The sequence below is a fragment of the Anolis carolinensis genome, chromosome 1 (genome assembly GCF_035594765.1).
Source record: "Anolis carolinensis isolate JA03-04 chromosome 1, rAnoCar3.1.pri, whole genome shotgun sequence".
Lineage (NCBI taxonomy): Eukaryota > Metazoa > Chordata > Lepidosauria > Squamata > Dactyloidae > Anolis > Anolis carolinensis.
In genome coordinates, this window is record NC_085841.1 from 97924230 (window position 1) to 97948389 (window position 24160).

A 24160-nucleotide genomic window follows, 5' to 3' on the forward strand; every position below is an offset into this window, starting at 1 on the left:
ACAACAAATTTGACAGAAAAAGTAGTTCCATGCATAGTAATGCTATGTAGTAATTACAGTGGAGTCTCACTTATCCAACACTCGCTTATCCAATGTTCTGGATTATCCAACGCATTTTTGTAGTCAATGTTTTCAATATATCGTGAGAGGGCCAGCTAACACCTCCCAACAAAGTATTCCCATCATCAAAGTCTGGTAAATGCTCTGTTTTCTCACGGCCACAGACGGCAGAAGCACATAACATATCGCATAGAACACCACTCTGAAATCAGGGGAATTCCATACAGGAAACAATCAGGGCCAGCTAACACCTCCCAACAAAAAATTCACTCAGGGAGGAAACAGCCAGGCTTTAAAGCTGCAAGGCCTTTACATCCTTATCATTTTTCCTAATTGCAGCATTCATACTTGCCTCTAACAGACAAAAAAAAACCAATCAGAAATATTGTATATTCACAACCTTTAGGAAATAATATCCCCTGATGGCACAGCGTGTGAAAGCGCTGAGCTGCTGAAATTCTGGACTGAAAGGCCGCAGCAGATTTGAATTGGGGGACCAGAGTGAGCCCTCACTGTTATCCCCAGCTTCTGCCAACCCAGAAGTTCAAAAACATGCAAATGTGAGTGCATCAATAGGTACTGCTCCAGCGGAAAGGTAACGCCTCTCCATGCAGTCATCCCACATGACCTTGGAGGAGTCTACGGACAACGCTGGCTCTTTGGCTTAGAAATGGAGATGAGCACCAAACCCCAGAATCAGACATGACTGGACTTAATGTCAGGAGGAAAACATTTACCCTTTAGGGTTGTTGTATGTCTTTCGGGCTGCGTGGCCATGTTCCAGAAGTATTTTCTCCTGACATGGCAGGCATCCCCTGAGGTTGTGAGGTCTGTTGGAAACTAAGCAAGAGAGGTTTATACATCTGTGGAAGGTCCAGGGTGGGAGAAAGTATTCTTGTCTGTTGGAGGCAAGTGTGAATGTTGCAATTAATCACCTTGATTAGCAGTGAAAAGCCTTGCAGCTTCAAGGTCTGGCTGATTCCTACCTGTGGGAATCCTTTGTTGGGAGGTGTTACCTGGTTGTTTCATGTCTGGAATTCCCATTTTCAGAGTTTGTTTCTTTATTTACTGTCCTGATTTTAGAGTTTTAAAATGCTGTTTGCCAGATTTTGTTCATTTTCATGGTTTCCTCCTTTCTGTTGATATTGTCCACTTGCCTCCTCCTTGCCCAATTCTCCCTTCTTGAACGCGGCCGCAGGTCGCCAGGGCGAGCTGCGGCCGCGTCCAGGAACTAAGGGAGAATTGGGCAATCTCTGCTGTGGCGCTATGGGCTGCTGTCGACGCCTCGACAGCGCCCCTAGCGGCCAGCGCCCGAGGCCGCCGCTTCAGCAGCCTCATATGTCCAACCGGCCCTGCCCACAAGTTGAGAACCACTGTATTAACAGGATGCAGGCCATTATAATGCTTCATTCATTGACATAATTGAATGTAGGTGTGGCTTACGTGTGTATATGTCTGCCTTTAGATGGGGTGGAAGAAGCTATTCTGTCCAGCACCTTCACATCCTCTCAACTTTCAAACTGCAAAGGTGTTGTTGCTAGTAGTGGTGCTTACAAGTGAGGAAGATGTGGAAAGAGCAGATGAAACTGGCTTGGCTTCTTGGTGGAGAGATAGGAAGGTTTCTCCTCCTTATCCTTTGCCCTGGAGACCATATCAGGAACACCATTATCAGAATTGCCTCCTCTTTCCACTGGTAAGAAACAACAATCTTGGGGATTGGAGCAAAGACACGACACAGAACACCAGAATCAAAACATAACACTCCACCTGGTTGAGGTATGATATGGGCTCAGTTAACAATAATGCTGTCCTATGTGGCACTAACTGAAATTTCCACATATAATGCAATACTGTAATTCAAACTGGAGGTTAATGGAACTAGGTAGGTAGGCTGCCTCTGTCCAGATGTGGTCATGATTGGTGTAGCAGATGAAGCTGACAAAAAATGACTTGAAGCCACTGGGCCACCTATGACTCTAGGGAACAGTGCTAGATCCATTTGTATTTCAAAACTGTTCATGCAGTCCAGGGCTCTGCAGCACCATGCTGCTTCCCACCTCCTACTCTTTCTTCCTCCTGAGAAATGCAGGGAAATGAAAGTTTTGAGCTGCCAGAAACAACAGCATCAGCAGAAGCATTCTCCTGGGGCACAGACCCTTTCTATTGCACTCTAGGCTGCAAGAGCACTCTGAAAACCACACTTGAGCCAGTATCAAAAGCAAAGCCGTTTATTGATAGATGTATATACAAGCAAATAACGCAAAGAGTCAATTAAACTAATAGTCCACTAATGAAATGTCTTTAATAGTTCAGTAGAAAGTTCATCAAAGTCTCACAAAGCTGTAATCCACAAACAGGGCTCAAATAAATCCAACAAAGAGTCAAAGTCAAAAGGTATCCAAGAGTTGCAGGGATCAGGGATAAGGCGTGGTAAAATCCATTGGCTATAATCCACATGAATGACAGTCAAAGAAAGGCAGCAGGAACAAGATTACCAAGGCAGGGTATACTCGAGAGTAACAAGGCACAATTCTCCACGGAGAATCCTGGAATGGAGAATCCACGGAGAATCCTGAATGCCAGAAGGGGGTTGGACTGGATGGCCTCTGGGGTTTCTGTTGTTGTTGTTTTGTTGTTGTTGTTATTGTTGTTGTTGTTATTTTATTATGACACCGCAAACTAGATATTATTATTATTATTATTATTATTATTATTATTATTATTATTATTATTATTACAAAGGTTGAGTGACTATCTGTTGGAGGCGATTTGACTGTGCTTTTCCTGCATGCCAGAAGAGGGTTGGACTGGATGGCCCCTGGGGTCTTCCACTGAACTACTGTTAAATTTATGTTGGTTAAAATTATTCTAAATTTTAAATATTGTATTGTTCTTTTTTCTTTTCTTTTTTTGCACTACAACAAGATATGTGCAGTTTGCATAGGAATTTGTTCATTTTCTTCCAGTTAGTTCACACAAACACTCTGCATTCATCTGTCACTGGCCCAGCCCCTCGGTCAAATTTTAGAATGCAACACCGTCCTTGTGTCCAAAAGTTTGGCCATGCCTGATACACACACACACACACACACACACACACATTAATATATATAATATTTCCCCCCACACACACACCTTTCTAGTCTCTATACAAAAGCTGGAAACATGGGAAAGACTTGTGCCAAAGAGCCCAAAGAATCCTTAGCTGTTGGAATAGATTGTGAAGGCTAGATGGACAGAAAGTCAGTAAAACTGAGTATGAAAACCTTTTCGGCTCAACTAAAAAGGCAGGTTCCTATAGATTGGCCAACAGAACTAGTAAAAGGCAGGTTCCTATAGATTGGCCAACAGAATCCCTTGGGGCCTGTTTCTGAGCTAATTAGGCCAGGGTCAACTACGGATCATCCTACCCATGGTCAAGATTTGCAACCTCACCCCATCCAAACCAATCACTTCAATTGTCAGCTATGAACTGGATTGGAGCTCTTTTGAAACACACGCCAGCATTTTCACTTTTTAAAAAATATTCAGAGGCTTTTGATAGCCAATAGTTCCTTCAGTGTCAGTGACAGGGCAGGGCAAGGGGCAGAAAGAAGAGACAGGCATGACATGGGAATAGCAGGGGAGTAATTCAGCCAGAAGAAAACAGGATTTTCTCAGGCATATATTTTATTTATTTGAAAAGAAATGACCTGGGGTTTCTTTTGCACTTTTTTCAGATGAAGTAATGGAGGAATAGAGCTGTTCTGGGACTGGGACACTCCAAATAGAACTATCTTAGAAATTACCTTCTTAAATTATATGATAAGAGAAGCTACTCTGGATACAGTAGAGCAGCGTATAATTCACAGGGGCTCTAATGGCAATTTAATAGGGAGGAGGTGCTTTGTTGAAGGGGGAATAACCTTTTTATCCCTTTCTGTAAAAGCAAAGGCAATATTTCTTATATAAACTTGCATTTATATATTCCAGAGAAATGGCAAGATTAAAGGAATAATTAGGATTCTGTGTCACAATGGTATTCTGTTCACATCGCAGTCCTTAACAATCTGTTAAATGAGAGAGCTTAACAGAGGCAGGATTAAACTGACTTTCTTTTAAGTTTGGTAATTGCAAATGCAAAATGAACATCATTCCGCCGACATGGTGCCAGAGGACAGCTCGAGTTAACGAAAGAGTGGTGAGCTGTGATAAATAATGTATGCACAATATCAAAAGCTGAATGAGATACAGAAATGGAGAACCCATTTCAAAATTTGGAATTTGCTCAAAGCATTTCCTGCAGTGAATCTCAAGAGGATGAACACAGATCAGTAAAAAGCTCTATAACTGTGTATAATTCATAATCTTGAGCCCTTTTCATTCACAGCAATTTTTATTTTATGGTTGCAGAAAGAAACAAAGAGATAACACTGAGAGCCACTTGATAAAACTGATGGAGATAGTATGCGAGATGGTTTTGTTTCCACTCAGACTATTTCATCCCTGCAGCGTGTCTGTTCTTTGCACGAGCCCCATGCATCTCACTTTTGAAACCCAACAAATGAGCAGAACAGAATACTTTGTTTATATGTGAACAGTTTTTCAAAAAACTGTTTTTCTTACAAGGGTAATCTTGTACTGTTATATCAATAATGCTTGAGTCATTCCTGTTTAAAAAAAAAAAAGCAAAACCTGTTTTTGCAGTGAGTTCATACGCAAGTTGAATATTTAACCAGTGTTCCAAATAACAAGTGGGCAAATGAAGGAAATCATTGCACTCCTTATAAGAAGTATTAGCCAGTGGAGCAAATTACAGGGCACGTTCAATGCCTCTGTTTAAGGAGCTCCACTGGCTGCCATTTACCTTCTGAGCCCAATTCAAGGTGCAGGTTCTTACCTACAAAGCCCTAAACGGTTTGGGACCCGCCTACCTTAGAGACTGCATTTCCCCCTACGAACCCGCACGATCTCTTCGCTCGTCGGGGGAGGCCCTTCTCTCGCTTCCACCACCCTCGCAGGCACGGTTGGTGGGGATGAGAGAGAGGGCCTTCTTTGTCGTGGCCCCCCAGCTTTGGAACTTGCTCCCTAGGGAGATTAGGCTGATCCCCACCCTCCTCTCCTTCCAGAAAAACCTGAAAACCTGGCTTTTCCGGAAAGCCTTTGATGAGTGAATTCTGTTAGTTCAAGTTGTCTGCCTACATAATAATAGACCCACTGATTCGCCTTCTTATTGTCATTATTGTCATTTCTAGTACTTTAATGACTATGTCAATTATGTAACTACCTCCCCCCGATTTGACACATTCGCCCTTTGGCCTAGACTTGTGTTTTATATCTGTTTTTAACGCTTTTTCCTGCAATATTGTTTTTATTATGGTTTTACTGATATTGTTGATTTATTGTTGTAAATTTATGTGTTTTGATTTGTTTTTATATTGTGATGTTGGGCAAGGCCCCATGTGAGCCGCCCCGAGTCCCTACGGGGAGATGGGGCGGGATACAAGAATAAAATTATTATTATTATTATTATTATTATTATTAGGTGGTTGCTTTTACTAGATCCTTTTTGTAGCAGCTTTCTCTGTAATATCTGTGTTCCACATATCCCAACATTGCTAGCATATCTGTCAGCCCACACATCCCCAATTCTTACACACATTTACATACGAGTAAATAGTTCTCACACAGTCCTGATCACATTCACACCATTTTCTCACACAATGATCTGCAATTTTAGTATGGTCTACTATTACATTTGTTTCCTATCAAAGGAAGCCCTCAGTGGCACAGCGGGTTAAACAGTTGAGCTGCTAAACTTGCTTACCAAAAGTTCAGTGGTTCAAATCCGGGGAATGGGGTAAGCACCTGCTGTTAGCCCCAACTTCTTCCAACCTAGCAGTTCAAAAACATGCAAATGTGAGAAGATAAAGGTACCATTTTGATGGGAAGGTAACAGAGCTCCATGCACTCATGCCGGCCACATGACCTTGAAGATGTTTACGGACACAGCTAGCTCTTTGGCTTAGAAATCAAGATAAGCACCAACCCTCAGAGTCAGACCTGACTAGATTTAACACCTTTACTTTCCTTTCAACAGGATGCAAATATTTCAGCCCCAATAAGAACATTGTTGAATCTTCCATGGCATCATAGCATGCCGGGGTATGGCTGATGGGGCTGGGATGTTACCTATATATACTCACGTATAAGTTGACTTCAGGCATAAGTCGAGTATAAGGTTTGGGGAGCAAAATTATAGATTTTGATATGATCCATTGATAAGTTAATGGTCATACTGAGAGGGGAAAGAGTGCTATCTTAGGAGGATGCCAGACCCTGACCCATGCCACTGCCTTTTTCCCAGTCAGAGGTAGTTCTTTTTTGGATAAGAGTTAAGGTACATTATGTACATTGATCTGTGCATAAGTTGGTCCAGGGTTTTGGGATCAATCTTTTAAATAAAATGTCTAAACTTATATGTGAGTATATAAAGTAATTAAATACTTTGCATTTTGTGAGTAGATATACCTAAGGAGATGTCAAAATTATTGTCTATATACACCAGTGCTTTCATTTCTGAGATTGATTGCTCTGGAAAAAATTCTACCAATCCTTATATCTTTTCCTTTAATTTCACATCTCATCTTTATCTGGTCAGCTACCTAAAACTTATAGTTGCTCTAGAGACGGGCATGTAGCCGAGGAGGGGGGGGGCTTGAGGGGCCTCAGCCCCCCCCCCCAAATCTCAGGGTGGTCCGCGAGAAGGCCTTACTGGTATTATTTAAACTGTTATGTTTATTCATATCATGATCTGATCACAATGCTCAATATATCCCATATGCATGGGAGTATTGGGATAACGATACAAAAGGTTTGCTAGGGTAGATCCTCTCTCACTCAGACTCACCCCCTCCCCTCCCCGAATCAAAATCCTGGCTATGGGCCTGTCTAGAGATATTTGTTTCAGGGCTCAACAGACAAAAACTGTTGTTCTATAGCTTTGCAATATGAAGTACAGAACCACAGCACTGAGCATTTAAATTCCTCACACATTCAACATAAGGAGCAGAGTTCCTGCAGTTGTTGCTTGATCAGAGTATGAAAAGCTCATTTGAGGTTTAGCCTCTGCCAGGGCATTGTTGCTGTTGAACTCGGGATTGCTTAGATGCTGCAGCTCGGGCTGAGTATGCTATTTGCAAGCTTTCTTGTCTTGGATCTTGCCACCTGGTGCCCTTTGCACTAGCCATCTCCTAGATGTGAACTCAACTTGCCTAGGCTAGCACTCTACCCTCTTCTTTTCTGTCAGCCACACTACTCTGAATGGCATACAGACCCATGAGAACTTACCCTGACCCTGAAATTGACCCTGCAGTATCAATAATAATTCATTCTGCAATAATTTCAAGTATAATACAATTGTTTTTAAATTCTTATTTATTTATTTTTTTAAAAAAATAGCATTTGTGGGAGAGCTTTCTACTGAGGATTACATTATTTTCCCCCCAGTTCAATTGTCTACAGTATAATGTTGAAAGAGCCCCATTGTAGTCTGTGATCCATGAAATCATTGTACATTATACCAACTCTTATCTTTTAAAGTTTGCTACTGTGTGATTGTTCAAGCAAGTAAAATAGACTAATTTATGATCCCCATCATGGGGTGCTTTATGATATTCCAACATGGAATATGCTCAGTTCCACTTGAAGAATCTCTGCACATAGTATACTTGCATATAAGGACTTCTTGCAATCTTCCAAAATTTGTTGTTAACTGCCATTAAGCTGACTTTGAATTATAGTGGTTCTTTGAATCAGAGATGTCGAAATCAGACCTTTATCAATAGCCCAGCTTAGAACTTACAGACTCAGGGCAATGGCATCCTTGATTGTGTCTATAACCTGTAATGCAGTCATCTTTTTTTATTGCTGCCTTATATCTTACCGAGCACTATTGTCTTTTACAGTTAGCCATGTTCTCTCAAGATATGACCAAAGTATAATACTGACCATGTAATAAAGGGAACTCTGGTGTGGGCTGGTCCATGAGGTCACAAAGAGTTGGAAGCGACTGAATGAATAAACAACAACAACAAAATTAAGAGCCACTTTGGGTCCCACTTCAGGAAAAAGACAGCATATGAGAGTGAGTGAGATGGACAGATAATAAATGAAAGAGCCAGTATAATGTAGTGGTCTGAGGGTTGAACTAGCGCTTCAGGAGACCATGGTTCAAATCCCTGCTCTGTCACAGAAATCTATTGGGCAATTTTGGGTAAGTCACACACTCACAGCAAAGGAGGAATGCAGTGGCAAACTGCTCGTGAACAAATCCTGCTAGGTTAACTCTATGATAAAATCACCATAAGTCAAGGTTGATGTGATGACACATAGTAAACACAACAATTTGTGTGTGCAGTCTAGTTTCCTGCATCTTACCACCTTATCACATTGAGAAATTCCACAATCGTAGGACACTTCAGCCTCTTTTCAAGCATAGAGAGACACTGAGGTCATCACATGAATTAAACTACTTCTGGCTGGCATGCATAGCCCTCCGTGGTTGAAAAAAGGCAGAAGAGTTCCAAAAGGAGGGAATTCTGGCAATCAACCTCATCACATTGAGAACTTTCCCCCGATAGGACACTTCCCACAGCACTTTATAACAATATTACTGCACTTTAGTTCAAATGTCCCCTCCATACTACCCCCCTCAATTAACCTGGTGGTTCATTCCATTTTACTATGTCTGTACTCATTTTATGCTTTTAAATGAGTTTTATGATCATTGTAATGTATTGTTTTATAGTCTCGATTTTATTTTGGTTTTATTTACTGTAATGTGTTTTAACTGTTGTATTTGTTTTGTTAGCTGCCCCGAGTCCCTGTCGGGAGATGGTGGCGGGGTATAAGAATAAAGTTACTTACTTACTTACTTCAGCCTCTTTTCAAGCATGGAGAGTCATGGAGCCCATCACATGTTCCATGGTTGAAAAGAGGCAGAAATGTCCTCAAAGGAGAGAATTCTGAACATGGGCCAACAATAGTGTTCCATGCTCCTACCTCTTACCACACTTTATTTCCATTTTTACAACTGAAAAACAGGTGGGATGGAAACCATCAAAAGTTTCCCATCCTGTTTCCTTACCCAACCATCAGCAATTTTTTGTATCCTATGGGGCTTGGTAAGAACAATAGGATCCCATGGAAAGCAATGATTTTAACCTAGAGCAGTTTCTTGTATGCTCTGGGGTCCCATGCAGATCAATAGGATCCCATGGAGAGCAATGATTTTAACCTAGATCACTGCCTCTTGTATCCTATTTAGTTTGCCGCAGAAAAAAAGGATCCCATGGAAAGCAATGGTTTTAAGCTAGATCACTGCCTCTTCTATTCTCTGGGGATTTATGCAGATCAATAGGGTCCCATGGAAAGCAATGGTTTTAACCCGAATCACTGCTTCTTGTATCCTCTGGGGTTTGGGGCAGAAAAAATTTTTCCCATGGGAAGATGAGAATTTAAGCTGGTGTCAATCTCCTTTAATGTAAGAGGCTTTGGGCAGGGCAAGGGGTCTCTTGGTTTTTGGATAACGTTTTTTCCTTTGATCAAAAAAAAAGTAATACTGACCTTGTAACGAATGTAAGATGAATGTATTGCCAGCTCTTACATTTCCACATGCGAGTCTGATGTGGAGGCAGAACTCAAAACGGGGCATTCTCTCCTTTAAAGGAACGATTCTCTCCCTTAAAGGGACGGTCATCCATGCATTCCCCTCTCAATATGATGAGGTGGTTAGTTATATGCATTTTCAAAACAAGAGGAAATTATAGAATGTCAGGATACGATTTGAAGCTGACATAGAACTCCAGGAAAAATAGCATCTAGGCCAGTGATTCTTACCTTTAATTCACTCCTATTCACCAAATATGGGGCATTATCATCCAAAACCCACAAGGCACATGTAAAAAATTAGGACATAAAACAGCACTCAAGACAAGGCAATTTTATTCTGACACATAGAAATATTGAGAATATATGTATATGGTACACAGATTTCAGGCATACAGGCAATGAGACCCTTGTGTCTGATGGCAGCCAGCCAGATCCAAAATGTGAGCTTTAGCTCAGCCCAGTTGGTTGTTGCTGCTTCCGCTTCTCCTTTTTAGATTAATGAAGAATATTATTATTCTCCCCATGTGTTTCTTCATTGACACCACAACATCCTCTTACTTACTGTTCTGACCCCCTCCCATGTGTATGTGTGTGTGTGGGGGGGGAGGGGTGGCCCTCTTAAACTTCTCCTTACTGTGTGCCACTATTTTAAAGGCCACTGGGGAAATCTATGAATGGAAACTACTTTATCTTTAGGGATGGGTGAGAGGTATGAAAAAACTCTCCACAGCTGTCTGTCTGCCCCATGCAATCGCAAGTGGCGAGAAGGGGTTGCCTAAGATAGTAAATTACCACCATCCTATACACCGTCCATTTAAAAAAGCTCTGTATTCCCAACCACAAGATCTATAGATTATCCCCTGAGGTGTCATGTAGACCTGGTAAATAGTTGCTGAGCTAGGCTATTCTACAAAGTAAATTGTAAATGAAATCTACTGTCTTTGTTGCAGAATAATCTGCTTACTTGGTTATGAGATAAATTTAGTTTTCAAATTTCACCCTGGAGAGTTTTAAAGGCGAAAGTCTTTGTTTTTTTCCAAATTTAATGAAAGCAGAGCAATTAGGAGCAATTTGGCTGATGGTGCTTGCAACCCTTGGTCGGGGTGGAGGCGGGATGTCATCAAACCCATCCTTCCCTTGAGAGAGGGGCACAACAACGTAAAATTGTATTGAACAATGTATCAAAGCCTGGCCCACTGGAATTTGCATTATTAGTCGATATTTTGTAAGTCTTACAATCTGGAGAGACAGGCTAAATATTTTCTTCTTCTCAGACTTGCATCTACAAGTCCTTTTAGCAGGATGCTTATTGGTGTAAATGTGTGATCCTGGAGAAACAGATCTTTGTTAAAAAGCAGCTTGTCATAAGGCAATGTTATCTGAATGTTAAATCAGATATTTGGCTTTTTACATACTGTGTAAATGCTATCATACTTTTTTTTCATATCAGGAGCGACTTGAGAAACTGCAAGTCGCTTCTGGTGTGAGAGAATTTGCCGTCTGCAAGGACGTTGCCCAAGAGATGCCTGGATGTTTGATAACGTCTTACCATCCTTGTGGGAGCCTTTTCTCATGTCCCATGTTAAGTCATATTCTTTCAGCCATCTCTGGCTCAGTGTTATCTCCTCATGTTGACACTCTAGGGTCTTCAGGAGCTGGTCTTGTAATAACCTTTAATTAGAGAAGGCTAAGGATTAAAGCAACCATCTTGCATATGTTTGTGTTCCATGACTGAAGGCTAGGGGAGGGGCTTTGCCAAAACCTGGATCTCGTGGTCTCAAAACTAGCAAGGATGCACAATAGAAACAATTGTGTAATACTCCCTACATAATAAGCATATTTCTAAATATAATCTTGGTTTAACTACAGTGGATAGGAGCCCCCGGTAGTGCAATGGATTAAACCCTTGTACCAGCAGGACTAATGATTTGAAGGTTGGGTTGCTGACCTGAAGGTTGCCCGTTCGAATCCAACCTGTGGAGAGTATGGATGAGCTCCCTCTATCAGGTCCAGCTCCATGCAGGGACATAAGAGAAGCCTCCCACAAGGATGGTAAAAACATCAAAACATCCAGGCATCCCCTGGACAATGTCCTTGCAGACGATCAATCCTCTCACACCAGAACTGACTTTCAGTTTCTCAAGTCGCTCTTGACACACACAAAAAACCTAAGGTGGATGGATTTGGCTCATGTTAGGACCTGGTAAACACATTTATGGACGTTATTTGGTGGACGGCTTCAAGATATATGAACTAACTACCCTGAGAAGCATTTCACATAAAAGCTCTGTCTTTGTTCATATATCTGAATGTTCATTTATAATTGATATTGTAACCATCAAGCGATCCATAGCGTGTGTGAATTAGAGTCTCTCACAGATTGCCACATTTGTAAGTCAGGACAAAATGTTGTCTAGGTGAAGGTAGCCATTGCCATGGAGAGTCTGTGTCATTCCTGAATATTCCATGGCCTTGCTTCCTTTCCTGCATTAAAACAAGCTTGTTGTTCCGTAATCACTCTTTTGCTTTCCCAGTGTTCACTGTGATAACAACTGTGTGTGAAATGCTGCTAATGTCTGCACCATTCCATTGCTACTCTGATTTCAATCTCTCTCTCCTCCCAAAAATAAAAATTAGATTTCAGAAGAGCACTTGAGATCATCTGTTTATTTTTCTGCTAAACCTCCCAAACACTTGAAATGCTGATACGTGTAGCAAGTGGTGTCTCTCTCCCTTCTTGTATTGTGTGATTTTTGTGTGCTGCTAGCAGGAACAGGAGAATCTACATAGTTATTGCAGCAGTTGTAATGTAGCATTAAAACACATTTCCAGCATGAGTGACTTTGTCGGTTGCTTCCTCTTCAGTGATCTGAACATATATTAACATTTCTAGTCTTACTGAATTCCAGCATGTCTGTTTCTTTAAAATACTACCTTCCTAATAGATAGGAGGAAAGCGAAATTGAAATGGCTCCCAGATTTTAATTGATCTGAAGCCATGTAACTGCCTGATTCTGTGAAGCATATCACTATAGAAGGAAGAAAGGAGTCCAAGGTACCATGCAGATGCAACTATTAATTTCTATGTATTTGCAACATTTTCAGATGTGATATAGTTAAGCATTAGTAGAAAAAATGAGAAAGGAGTAAAAGTGAATATAGCATGAATATTTTTTAAAATATGTATCATTTACACAGTAAAATACCAAAATACAATACTAATTATAGTACAGATGAGTTGTGTTAATATATGATACCTTTGTACATACAGTAGAGTCTCATTTATCCAACCTTTGCTTAGCCAACATTCTGTATTATCCAATGCAATCTGCCTTTTAATTGTCAATGTTTTTGTAGTAAATGTTGCAATGTTTTGGTGCTAAATTCGTAAATACAGTAATTACTACATATCATTACTGTGTATTAAACTGCTTATTCTGTCAATTTGTTGTAAAACATGATGTTTTGGTGCTTAATTTGTAAAATCATAATGTAGTTTTATGTTTAATAGGCTTTTCCTTAATCCCTCCTTATTATCCAACATTTTTGCTTATCCAACATTCTGCTGGCTTGTTTATGTTGGATAAGCGAGACTCTACTATACTTGTAAGTAGACAATAGCTATGAGTTCCTTACCGGAGAAATCTGGGACTTGTATTCCAAAGAACGTTCCTCCACCCCAGCACTGGATAGTGGTTCATCGGTGGAAGCCAGTCTCTGCATATAGCTGCAATAATACACATCTGTAAGAATGAGATTGCTTGAAAAGTGTATCTGTGATAATGTTAGCATTATCATAAAATCACATTGAAAAGATCTTTCAGCACCATACATCTTGGTGATTCAGATAGGATATGCCAAATACTATAGCAGTTCTATAGTAATGCAAAAAGTGGAAGAGGGAGGAACATTCCAAAGGTACAATTTTTTCTGCAGTATTAATCACTATTTCATTTCTAAAAATGGTGACATTTTTATTTCACATTATAAAACCTTCATAATGAATGTATATAAGTATCATAATTCTTTCATTAAAAAGCAAGAAGTTATTTCATTAGGATAATAAAATGTTTTACACACACATAGTGTGTGTGTGTGTGTGTATACACGCTATGTGTCTTAATTTGAATGATTCTTATTGCTTGAAAAACAAGAAAAACTTAAGACATGAATCCTATAACCACACAGAATAGGAACAAGGACTTTAAATTCTTAAGTGCTCAAGGAAGGTTTCCTACAACTACCTATAGATATTTTTTTATTATTTGGACTGCATCTACACTATAGAATAAATGCAGTTTAACAGCACTTGAACTGCCATGACTCAATGCTATGGAATCATGGGAGTTGTAGTGTTAATAAGATCTTTAGCCTTCTCTGCCAAAGAATGTTGGTACATCACTAATGAGAAATCCCAGGATTTTGTAGCGGTGAGCCTTGGCAGTTAAGGTGGTGGCAAACTGCATTCATTCTACAATATAGATGCACTCAGACTGGGTCATTTTCCAGCCCTACTTGGAGATATAATGGATTGTACTTGAAAGTTATTGCATGTAACTGTCATATTTGTTCTACCTTATTTTAACCTCCAAATATATACATTAGTGTAATTTTATTATTCAGAACAATTATCTTATAGGTGTTATTGTGAGGATGATGTGACAGTTCTATACCCATCTCACACAGTCATGTATCCCCATCAGATACAAACCAAACCAAGATGTCCTCCTGAAATGTCTAAAGTAAAAATGGACCTTTCTTTGTAATATTTTCACAACATTTCAGCTGCCTTATTCCATACAGCATTCTAAACATCTGAATTCTTCATTGTATCTTGAGGCTTTTTTGCTCTGAATTGTTGGTCTAAACTATTAGAATGATAGGTTACTGATTAAGGTTGGTGTTACAGTTGACTTTACATCTTAAAAGTGGTGTTACAACTGATGTAATGTGAGGTCTGCAACAAAGGTATCTTTCAAGTTGTGAGTTTTTTTCCAACTGTTGAAGCAGTTGTTATTTACTCTGGTTTGCCATATCGTTATTCTTATTTGAGATTTCCTCAGAGGGTTGTAGAAGAATAACTTTAGAAATGAAGTAGTATAATTTCCTAGTTTATCATGACTTTCCTCACTCTCCTGTATTTACGCAACTCTTTGCAACTGTTCCTGAGATTAATCATCTTAATAGGAAGAGAGAGGTACAGGTGGAGGAATTTTCTTGGCCCCTTTGAAGATGGATGTAGATTATTCATGCCGTTTCTCTTAAAAACTATGCCTTGGATAGACCAGTTTCATCTTCATGCTTTAATTGCTTCTCTAATTTGTTATCTTTTTACTTCTGTTAGATCGTATTACATGTGGTAGGGCCAGCTCCGAATATCAGAGATAGGCAACTCTCCTAGCATGCCTGCATACAAGGCAAATGAGATGTGGTAGAGTCTCCTTCTTTGAAGGTTTTTAAATGAGGCTGGATAGTCAGTAGTGCTTTGATTGTGTGTTCCTGCATGATGGTGAGATGGACTGGATGGTCCATGTGGATGGTCCCCAAAGTATGGGGAAGGTGGCATCTTCCTAGGATGATGCTTGCTGAATGAATCTTGCCCAAAAGGTCTCCAAGCTTGAGCAAGCAACTGTCTAAAATGTTAAAGCATTATAAACATTCAACATATAGCCAGCTTAGAGAAATAACGGGTTACCAGATGCTTTTAGACTCCAGTTTCCATGAACATGGCTAATGGTGAGGGATAGGGCTTGCAGTTCATCACCATTTGAAGGACTGACGGTCTCCAGCCCTGGCATTTACTGTATGTTTCCAAAATATACTAGTCAGATACATTATTCCAGGATCCACTTTACAGTAGAACCTTCCTTGATCTATGAATGAATAATACAGAGATTCATTGCCAACTGACTGGTCTTTTGTCAAGGACAGAACGCCACAAGATCAAAGATAACAGAGTTTATTGGATTTACAGAACTCAAAATGCCCGTAAAAGACAAGGGCCAGGCAACATTAGCCTCAAAAAGCAAAAAGGGGCAAGGAAAACGTTCAAAAGATAAACCGGATTAAACCGGAGTTTAATCCGGGTAAAATCAAAACAGCTTGCTTCAGCTTGGGAACAAACAAAACAGAAGCTGGGAAACAAAGAGTTCAAAAGAATGTAACTAATTGGCAGCAGATGCCTCTCTGCTGCCAGTACTATGTTTTGAGTAACTTAGAAGTCACTCCTACACACAGCAGGCAAACTTCCAATACAACCACAACAGCCGAGGATTGAAGCAGTAGAGTAGTCCCAGTTCTTTCCGAAGGTCGATAGGCAGAAGCAGACGTTTGCAGTTTCCCAAGTCCAGAAGGAGAATCCAAGCCCGTAGTCAGTTCAGTCCGTAAATCCAGAGTAGCAGATGGCGTCCGTCAAGAAGACGACGGAAGGTCAAAGCTATTGAGATTAAGCAGAGGTTTGCACAAACAAAAGCCCACACAATTCCTCCCGCCGTCTGAACCCAAATTCCAAAACAACTTACGTAATCAGCACACGAAACACACCCGTCTTCAGGAAAACGTCCCACACAGATCCCAAGCGTTTGTCCAGATTACCTTGCCCAACGCAATTTGCTATTGCTCCCAAGCCCCATTTTATGCCAGTTACAAGTCCTCATCACTATCAGCTGCCCTCCTTAACCCGGGCGTTTCCTCATCACTTTCCTCATCAGAGCTGGAACACCTCTGACTACGCCCCACAGCATCCCCAGCTGTGGATCCCGTCCCATCCCTCCAGCTTGTCCATGGGTCTAGTCCTGAAGGTCCCCAATCATCTTCCATCCCATCATTGCCAGTGGCACCCAATTCCTCCCTTACCCGAGTCCAATCCATCTCATCCTCTTCTGAGCTAACCAGCTCTTCCTCCATTCTCTCTGTAAACCCCTCAAAAGACTCTTCATCAGATGGTTCTGCAAAGATATCTCGCAGCCTCTTTCTTTCTCGCTCCTCGAGAGTATCTGACTCTCGAGGAGTCTTACGTCCACGCCTGCCAGTAGCAGAGCCATGAGGCTCAATCATAACATCTTTTGATCACTTTTTTTTAAAATTGCACAAAAACATATTTTGATACATGTAAAATTAAACAAAAAAGCAAGTGTATCTTTACAAGTTACAATTAGCTTTTACTCTTTTGGAATTGTGCTGTTTTCCTTTATTGACAAATCTGCTTTTAGATTTGTTTAAAAGATATCCTTCACATAGATAGCTGGGAGGAGTCAAGATGCAATAGAAATATGACACTCGGTCACCATTTAAACTTGTAATTAGCTTCAAGGAGACTTACACAGATGCTCAGGGTCCATGAATCTTCCCTTTGCCCCCATTTTGTCATTTATTTATCGTAATTGTTCTTCTTAAACAAAGTTCTCAGATACGGTTCATACGTTATGACAAAAGTGCATTTGCTGACAAAAGAAAAAAGAAAGAAAGCAAAAACCACTGTTCCATGCCTCACAACCTTTAAGGATGCCTGCCATAGATGTGGGCGAAACGTCAGGAGAGAATACTTCTGGAACATGGCCACACAGCCCGAAAGACATACAACAACCACTGTTCCATTAGTGAAGCTTCACACAGGTGTGATAATGAGTCCATTTGAAGTAGAGCCATTTAATTGTTTCCCAAATGTATTTCAGTGTCAGTGGTCTTAAAGTGAAATAATCCTATGGGATAGGTTTCAACCATATTTTAAAAAGCAAACAAACTTTCACATACTTTCTAGTAACCACATGGCCACAAGACCTGGGGTATAAAACTCTCAATGTCTCCTAGCCATGTAGACCTCTATGCTTGGTAAGGTAGAAAGCAATAGGAAAAGAGGAAGACCACATTCCAGATTTTTTTTTATCTTGTCAGAAGCTACTTTAGAACATACTGCAAGTCACTTCTGGTGTGAGAGAATTGACCGTCTCTAGACACATTGCCCAGGGGAAGCCCGGATGTGTTAGCTGGGAGGCTTCTCTCATGTCCCTGCAAGCTAGAGCTGACAAGACGGGAGCTCACCCCATCTTGTGGACTTGAACCGGCAACCTTCAGGTGGATGGACTCAATCAAGGAATCCACAGCTGCTCTGAATCTGCAAGGCCTTAGCAGGGCTGTTGATGTAAAACTTGTAGATCTCTCATTTGTAGAGTTGGCTTATGTTGCAATCACCTTGAACACAATTAACAACAGCAACACTTCTGAATACCAGTTGCTGGAGTATATGATTTTACTCATGTATTAATAACTGGAGCAGGCTACAGAGAGTGGTCAATCCTCCTGTTTAAGCAGCTCCATTGGCTACCAATAAGTTTCTGAGCCCAATTCAAGGTGCAGGTTATCACCTATAAAGCCCAAAATGGTTCAGGTCCTGCTTATCTCCGCGACCGCTTCCTCCCCTATGAACCCACGTGAGCCTTAAGATCCTCCGGGAAGGCCCTTTTCCCTCTCCCCCCCCCATCTCCGTCTCAAGCGCGGATGGTGGGGACGAGGGAGAGGGCCTTCTCGGTGGTGGCCCCTCGGCTCTGGAACTCTCTCCCCAGGGTGATCAGACTGGCACATTCGGTGTTCACATTCCGTAAGGACCTAAAAACGTGGATGTTCCAATGCACTTTTGAGTGAACAATCCCGCCAGATACCCAGCTTGCTTACAATGTCTTATTGCACTTTATCACTTCTCATTTTATAGGCCGTCAGTATTTTAATAAGACCGTCCCTTCGCCCTTTCCTGATAGCCTTTATACTATTTATGATCCCTATCCAGAGTTCTGCACCAGTTTCTTTCTCTGTACATTAATTTTATATCTAGGTTTTTAAAGCATTTGCTGTGTTTTATGTCATTTTATATTTATTTTGTCATATTGTTTTAATTCATGGATTGTGCTTTAACCTATGTTGACGTTGAGCTCGTCCCCATGTAAGCCGCCCTGAGTCCCTTCGGGGAGATGGAGGCGGGATATAAAAATAAAGTTATATTATTATTATTATGTATTATGGGCTCATTGTAGGCATCTGGTTGATCACTATAGAAATAAAATGCTGGATCCACCATGGATCTTCTTATACCCCTTTATGGGTAAATGGAGAGCAGGGGAGGGTGTTAGTATTCTTCCATGGCAAACTGGATATCAAACTTTGCTTTAGTAAACATCCTTAAACTAAGAAACCAAATAATTTCTAAGATTTTAAAGTTCATGCAATTTTTTCCATATTGCTAGTGAAATTTGCTTTCTAGAAAGATACACTGAACTGATGGTTTATCTTGACCTCATGGAACTTTATGAAGGAATTTAAATCTGCTAAGGACACAAAAAGCTTGTGAAGCACTGGGAGGTTTTTGTTCACTTCTGGCACTATAGGTGGAGGACCAAGCCACCCCTCTGTCCTTAATACAACAATGTTGTGTATGTGCATTGGAATGCAGAGGAATCAGGGATGGGCCTCGCCCTGTTCTATTAAAAAGATGCATTTAAATTGTAGAATTAATGGAGTTTGACATTATTTTAACTGTCATGGATGTAGTTTGGTGAGGCATCAGCACTTTTTTGCAGATAAGGTTAAAACCTTGTAAATATAAAACTCCCATTCTTCCACAGCATTGAGCCAGGGCAGTTGAAGTGGTACCGTAAGCAAGCCCAGTGTCACTTTACTGAATTCTGCATGCTTCTATTAGATGTGTCACTTTAATCAAAAGCTCTTCAGAATGGCTCACTTCAAATTACCATTCATGTTGCTCTCAAAGAATCAGCCATGTTATCTATCAGGTGAGCTTCTGGTTTGAGAATTACAGCTTTTCTTACAGAAATCTTTCTTCCGATATTGTCGCCTGGGGAAATATGTTTGTTTACTGTATCTCACATATTGGTCTTCAGAATACTTCTTTTCCAATGATTTCTCAACATGTGTGAACTGTTCTAATGGGACTTCAGAGGAAAAACTTTGCAGGAAACTTCAAAAAACGCAGCAACTCTCATGAAACCTTAAAAGTAAATTAAATCTGAAAAGTAAATGACATGCAGGAAGATAATTCATTTTTAAGTAGTTTATTTTCATTTCTAAGGGGTTTATTTTCAAAATGTTCTGTTAGATTTAGATTCATTAGATTTGTTGCAGGCTTTAATAAGATATAGATGATATTGTTATGTGCAATTAAAACATTAAGGAAACATGAAAGGAGTTGATTACCTGCTGGCATTGCACTGCTTGCCTTTGTATTCTTTTTTCCTTATTATGCACTCACCTAAAAGCTGTAAATCTTTCAGAGATGGCACCGAGTTGCATTTGCTTTGAGCTCTTACACACAGTGTGAATACTAAAGCTTTCTAGAATCTGAATTGTGTCTTCTTCTTCTTTTTTTCTCTTACCTACAGCTGTGTTCCTGATAGTCATGATACTAATGAGACATTAATGAGATCCACATGTTTATCCAATGTACTTTGTTTTCTTTCCACTTGAACAACTCAATCTGGGCTTCTTAAAGCACAATTGCATGCATGTCTACTCAGAAATAAGTCCCATTGGGTTCAGTAGGAGTTACAATGTGTAATGAATTTAAGTCTTCCTATTCCAAGAAGAATCCTCACAAATGATTGGAATTTGCTTTTGAATTAAAATGCATACGTTTATACTGTTTGGAGTTCAAATACAAAACCAACTCTTCTAGTACTGAAAAATCACGCAGTCATATGGTTGTTAAAGCAAAAAAAATGGAGAAGACTCCTACATTTTGCTTGTCACCCAAGCAGCGAATGCCTTCTTCTACACAGCTATTAAAGATATAGTAGCCCTCTTCAGTTTTTACTTGACCAACTCTGCTTTTGTGCTGTGATGGGGTCACAAGAGAAAAGTTCAAGGAAAGAGGAGAGCTGCAGATTTCTCTCAACCTTCCCTGGAGTTAGTAAATAAACTTCATGAACCTAAGCATGAATACAGTTTTACGACCTGTTTTCCAGGTGTAGACCAAGTAAAGATGGGAGTAGATTCTTGGGATTGTTTCCTCTGTGATTCTGGTCTTAAGCCCCTTCTGCACTGCCATATAAAATCCAGATTATCTGCTTTTGAACTGGATTATAAGGCAATGTAGACTCATGTAAGACAATTCAAAGCAGATAATGTGGCAGTGTAGAAGGGTCATAAGATATGTGTAAGGGGGCATGAAAGAAGCCTACTGCGAGGCTCCTTTCAGACCAACCACATTGCCAGCCTTGATTCGCCACAATGCAAAGTCAGACCTCCAACAGAGAAACTTGTGTGTATGTACAAAAGCCTTTGGGATTGTGTTTATCAGTGCTCCTCGAAGCAGCTCGACAGTCCCGCAGAAGAAGGCATTTACTGTGATATCCACCACAATGATATAGTGACCCTATCTGCTCAATAGTCCGGCATAACCTGTTTTTTCCAAACCAGCAATAAGCTTCTGACCATTTCTGGTTTGAATATGCCCTCCCCATTTTTGGTATCTTTGTCAGTCCAGGATGTTCTGAGGGTCTCAGTGGTTGAGAATTTGCCCCAGACCCACCTAAGTTACCCATTCTTGCATTGTGTGTCATCCCACAGATGTCAAATATATTCAAATGATCTGCCGCCTTCTCCTCTTGACACACCTTTAAGACTTACCCACTTGTACATGCCATTTCAGTTTGGCTCTGTCATCTATTTTATGGGTTTTGTAAATGATTGATAAGTTCAGTATTTCAACTTGATTTTAAATATTGTTTATAATGTATGCTTGATTATTGTGTGCTAGTTTGAGATTTTTATATACAGTTAATAAATATTCAGAAACGGAGAGTTTAGAGGCTGGAAGCTATACTGGAGTAACCTGTATTTTAAGTGTTAGAATGATTTTAGAGAAAATGCAAGCAATTTACTGGACACCGCTCAGAAAAGTTAAGTTTTGGGCTGCAAATCACCTGCATATTGGGAACTATTGTGTAAAAAACCAAATTATTCAATCTCTTATCTACCCATACTGTATTTTAAACAAATGCTTCTTAAACTATCAGAGGTGGGGCACTGACAGGGTGCTTTTCTTAACATGGCAGGAAGTGGCACCATATTTGTCCACATCGAACAAAACTTTTTTCTTTCCTTTCCTGGAAACTTGCAGCAAACTGGCAGCTAATATTTCACAGAACACAATCCTCACCTTCCTGCTACATAATTGCACAAAACTCCTTCATTTTGGTTTCAGTAGAAATTGGTAGGACCCTCTCTCAATAAAACTGGTGTTCTATGAGCAGCATTGGGACAGATGAGGGCAGGCTTAGTCAGAAACCAGAATGGGTAAATGACTTGTCAGAATCAATATAAACATTTGCGTGTGTGCATATTGCCACTTCTCACACTCATTTCTGCTTTCTGTTCCCTGCAGACTGAAGAAGTCCTGAAGATTGATGGAGGGCCATGCTATTCAAACAGCAGGTGTTGCTGAAACAGAAGCTCCTTGTGTTAGGCAGCCTTGCTATTGGAAGTCTCCTATATCTAGTTGCCAGAGTTGGGAGCTTGGATAGGTAAGTCAGTCTATGGACACATATGGGTGATATATGTAATTATCGGTGGTTTCAGGTGAGATTCTTTTCCTTTCCCATCTCAAGAACTTCCTCTTAAGCCTTTGAATATTGGAAAGTGCTGAAATATTGATTTTCATTGTTCTTTCCATTCCATTAAAGGATGGAGGAGAGTGTGCATATACTGAAAGAGTTTCAGCTTGCTTAACCCAGTGACAGTCAGCCTGTCCATTTATATTCTGTGAGCACCTGCAGTTGTTTTCAAAAGGAGTTTTAAAGTGGCATACAGTAAATGTGTCAGAACGTTAGCTGGTTTTTGTCTACATGCGTCTGCAGGTTGACCTCGAGTCTCAACAAACAGTTATGATGTATTTATGCATCTTCCTTTCTGAAATTTATGAGCAAGCAATTAATGGGCTACATTGGTGGTTAAAATTATGCATGAGCCTGCAGAGTTAGCTTGTCAGGCTTGGAATCCTACTGCACTTAAAAGATTGCTGCAGGGAGAAGGAATTTTAACTATGTTAATTAGCCAATTCTGGTGAGGCTTGTGGCATTTCTTTTTCATTTAATTTTTTTAAAAAAAAAAATACTTCCCAGATATGATGAATAAGAAGCCTGGGAATGGTTTTCTCAAATGACAGTGCAGCCAGATATATAAAATTAGGCCCTGTGTTTTTTTTTTTTTATTAAAAAAAACTTTTGTCTAAGAACACAGGTATCCTCACAGAAATTATTGTAGATATAACGGTTCCTGCCACTGCCAGGTCCTGTTGGGTCTGACCTCAAGGAAATGTTCCTTCCTGATTCTATACATAGCAAGCCATTGGGGCACAACTACCAGCTTTTACTTCTAATTACAATCACAAAATACGCTCCAGAGAAATTGAGTGAGGGAATGTATGCTGTCTTCTGAACTTAATAAGTGAGTAATTTATGTCCACAGCCATTGTTAAATGTGTACATGGCACTGCAGAGACAACCACATAACATAGCCCTAGAGAAGTTGTTGGAATGCAGTTGTTAGCTGTTCTGGCTAAGCCTTCTTGGAGGGGCCTTCCACATAGCCATATAACCCAGAATACTAAGAAAGAATAACCCACAATATCTGCTTTGAACTGGAATATCTAAATCCACACTGCCATATATCCCAGTTCAAAGCAGATAATGTGGGATTTTATTCAGCTGTGTGGAAGGGGCCTGAGTTGCAAACCCTCAACACCTGGAAAGCCAAAGTTGCACATTCTTATTGTAACAATGTTATAGAATCATAAAACTGGAAAAGACTACAGGGGCCATCTAGTACAATCTCCTAAAACGGAAAGTGGTACTGTAATGAGAGAAATAATGGCAACGCAGCCAAATTTCACTAATATTAAATTGGTATCTTAGAGAAATAAAACAGAAAGAAGTAAGCCAAAGACATACTTGGGGATTTGGAGCATATTACAACCCAGTTCCTTTTTAAAAGCTCCTGAACCTGCTATCCCCATTTATCAGAAGCAACCACTGCAATTGATGGGACTATTTCCCCCTATTGGGAATAATGTGTGTGTGTGGGGGGGGGGGGGGGGAGAGAGAGATGCTGTCACCAGGTTGCTTCCAAATTGATCTCAGCAGCTACTTGCTGGTAAGTTATATTGCAGGACTTCCACAAACTAAACTAGGAGCTACACAGGAATTGTAAATACCTAACAGTGACAAGGGGATAACTTTAGATTATTCATTCATAATTCCACAACAGGATTTCAGCCATGGTTGGTTTTTTGCTTTCCAGGGGAATAGATGAATAAAAAAAGGGGGGGGGGTCCACTTAATGACTAATCCTATCTCGCATTCCATTAGTTTTCTGCTTTCCTTTTGTTTTTGTTTTTTACAGCAATAATGTGCCCAGTTTCATTCAGAAAGGCCTGCATCTGATG

The 24160-nt window shown here is 40.3% G+C and overlaps 1 protein-coding gene across 5 annotated transcripts in view; it reads left to right on the plus strand.

Annotated features, from left to right (window-relative positions):
* The window catches only part of hs3st5 (heparan sulfate-glucosamine 3-sulfotransferase 5), a 264556-nt gene that overhangs the window by 235347 nt on the left and 5049 nt on the right, over positions 1-24160 (plus strand). For all 5 annotated transcript variants that reach the window (XM_003215579.4, XM_062979847.1, XM_062979828.1 and 2 more), the window contains one exon: positions 22103-22241. In XM_003215579.4, the coding sequence (XP_003215627.1) occupies positions 22135-22241 (107 nt within the window). In that variant the 5' untranslated portion in view covers positions 22103-22134. The remainder of the gene's footprint in view (positions 1-22102; positions 22242-24160) is intronic.